General features: G+C 40.2%; 1 protein-coding gene across 1 annotated transcript; it reads left to right on the top strand.

Moving 5' to 3' along the window:
* The first annotated feature begins 906 nt into the window (after positions 1–906).
* On the top strand, positions 907–1,299 carry LOC145140460 (uncharacterized). The gene has a single exon (XM_079073944.1). The coding sequence runs from the start codon at positions 907–909 to the stop codon at positions 1,297–1,299; it is 393 nt and encodes a 130-aa protein (XP_078930070.1).
* The last annotated feature ends 965 nt before the right edge of the window (positions 1,300–2,264 follow it).

Genomic DNA, 2,264 nt, shown 5'->3' with positions numbered 1-2,264 from the left:
TTATTATTATTATTTTTCAACACTAGACTTAAATGTCTAACAATAGTGGAGGATTTACGTATAGTTTCAAGACTGAGTCATTTATTTACATTTCTTATTTTAGACCAACTCAATTGATGTACATGGGTGCCTGGGTGGTGTATGAATCCAATTTTAAAACAAAGTTTGAAGTTTTTTCTAATCCATGGACATCGACGTGAATATATACATGAATACATGAACATTTTTTCAATGGACATTGTTTGTTTGTTAATTTATGGTGGTATTTGCTGGTTTAGATTCATAAATTGTTTGTTGGTTTATATTTGAAAAACTATTGGTTATAATGGTGTTTATAAAATTTTTTTGATAAAAATTGATAGAAAAAATTATAATAAAATGTTTTGTTAGTGTATTATGTTTGTATTTTAGCAAGCTTGGCCCATTATTTATGTTGTGTTGTGTTCGGTCCTTTTGGCTTGTATCTGTACTATATATATTTGCTTTAATGAGATGAGAAGGCATCGAAAACCAATTCAGAATAGTTTGTTACATGGTATCAGAGCCCCTGATCCATTCCTTATCCTCTCTACCCTAGCCGCCAGTTTTTTCTTCTGGAGCAAGTCTTCTCCCTCTCATCTCATCGTTCTTTTATCTTCTCCCATGTTTTCCATGGTTGGCGACAAGAACTCACCATCGAACAACTCGTCCACTGTTGCCTCAGAGAAACCTTATGGTATCTCAAACATTAAGGCATTCATCCCTCTTATTCTGGATCCCGACAAACTCAACTATGATACATGGCGCGAGTTGTTTGAAACTCAATGCAACGGGTTTGGTGTCTCCGATCACTTAGATGAACCTGATGAAAATGTGTCTACTGGTTCAGACAAAACTGAATAGGATCGTATCGATTCCTTCTTGAAGATGTGGATGTACGGAATGATTTCCCAATCTCTTATTCCGATGATTCTCAAGAAGAAGGTGACGGCTTGGCAGATGTGGCAAAGTCTTGAAGCCCTATTTCGTGACAACAAAGATTCTAGAGCCATCCAGTTAGATAATGAGCTTCACAACTTCTCCATAGGAACCACTAAGAATGTCACAACTTACTGTACAAGGATCAAAACCATTACTGATCTTCTTAATAATATTGATGGTACTGTTCCAGAAAAGAATCTTGTCACATATACCATTAACGGTCTTAGTTCTCGTTTTGATCACGTTGCTTTTCTCATTCAACACACATCCCCGCTACCAACTTTCTTGGAAACCCGATCAAAGCTCCTGGTGGAAGAACAAAGAATGAATCTGCTTTAAAGTCGTCAAAATCCTCATAACGATAAACCATCGTCTTCGATGGCGCTTATTTCTGAGCATTCCAACAATTCCTCTCACAGCTATCGAGGTGGTTTCAACTGTGGCGGTCGTTCTGGTGGCGCAGGATGTGGTCGTAACAGTCGAGGTTGTGGCAGAAACAATTCTTCCATGCAGATTCCGGCTGGATGGGGGTATGGATGGTACCCTTTGAAATCATCTTCTAGGTCTTCCAACTTAGCGCCTGGACTGCTTCCAAGCCCAATCAATGTTGGACCCATCTCCAGCTCATTCTCGCAGCAGCCCACCTGTTGGACTCCTAGGCCCATACAACAACAATCAAACCGTCAATCACCAGGACAACAATCTGTCCAGCATCCTGTTGGGTTTGTTCAGCAACCAGGTCAATACTCTTCACCAGGATCAACCCAACAAGTCTTCCATGTTGATTCCAAGGTTCCTCCTCCTTGGGAATGGTTTCAACAGCAACCTTTCTCCACTGACCATGTGTAACACCCAGTTTTCAGGTATTTTCAAATCCCTCATTTGGTTTTAAATTATGTCATTTTGGTCCTTGGATTGTAAGGAAGTAGCCCTAAGAATTCCTAGTGGCAAAATGGTAATTTTGGGGCAAGAGGTGTACGCTAAGCGTACTAGGACGCGCCTTACTACGCTGGGCGCACACATATGTACGCTGGGCGTACTTATGTCCGAGTGAAACCCTAATTTTTAAGGTTCGTGGGGTATTTAATCACCTTTATGGATCATTTACCCTCATCCTTTCAGCCTCCAAGCCCTTGAGTCATTTTTGGCAAACTCTAACCGCATAAGAGAGTGTTTTGAGCTAAAAGTGTGTTCTTTGTGTTCTTAAAGAAGAAGGAGTTGCATCAAGGAGCTTAGAAGTTGAAGCAAGCTTGTAGATCTTTGATCATCACCTTCTTGGGAAGCTCCAGAAGGTAAAATGTTTC

The sequence above is a fragment of the Lactuca virosa genome, chromosome 9 (assembly GCF_052849685.1).
Source record: "Lactuca virosa cultivar CGN04683 chromosome 9, Lactuca_virosa_CGN04683_v6, whole genome shotgun sequence".
Lineage (NCBI taxonomy): Eukaryota > Viridiplantae > Streptophyta > Magnoliopsida > Asterales > Asteraceae > Lactuca > Lactuca virosa.
This window is presented reverse-complemented; position numbering and strand designations above follow the sequence as displayed.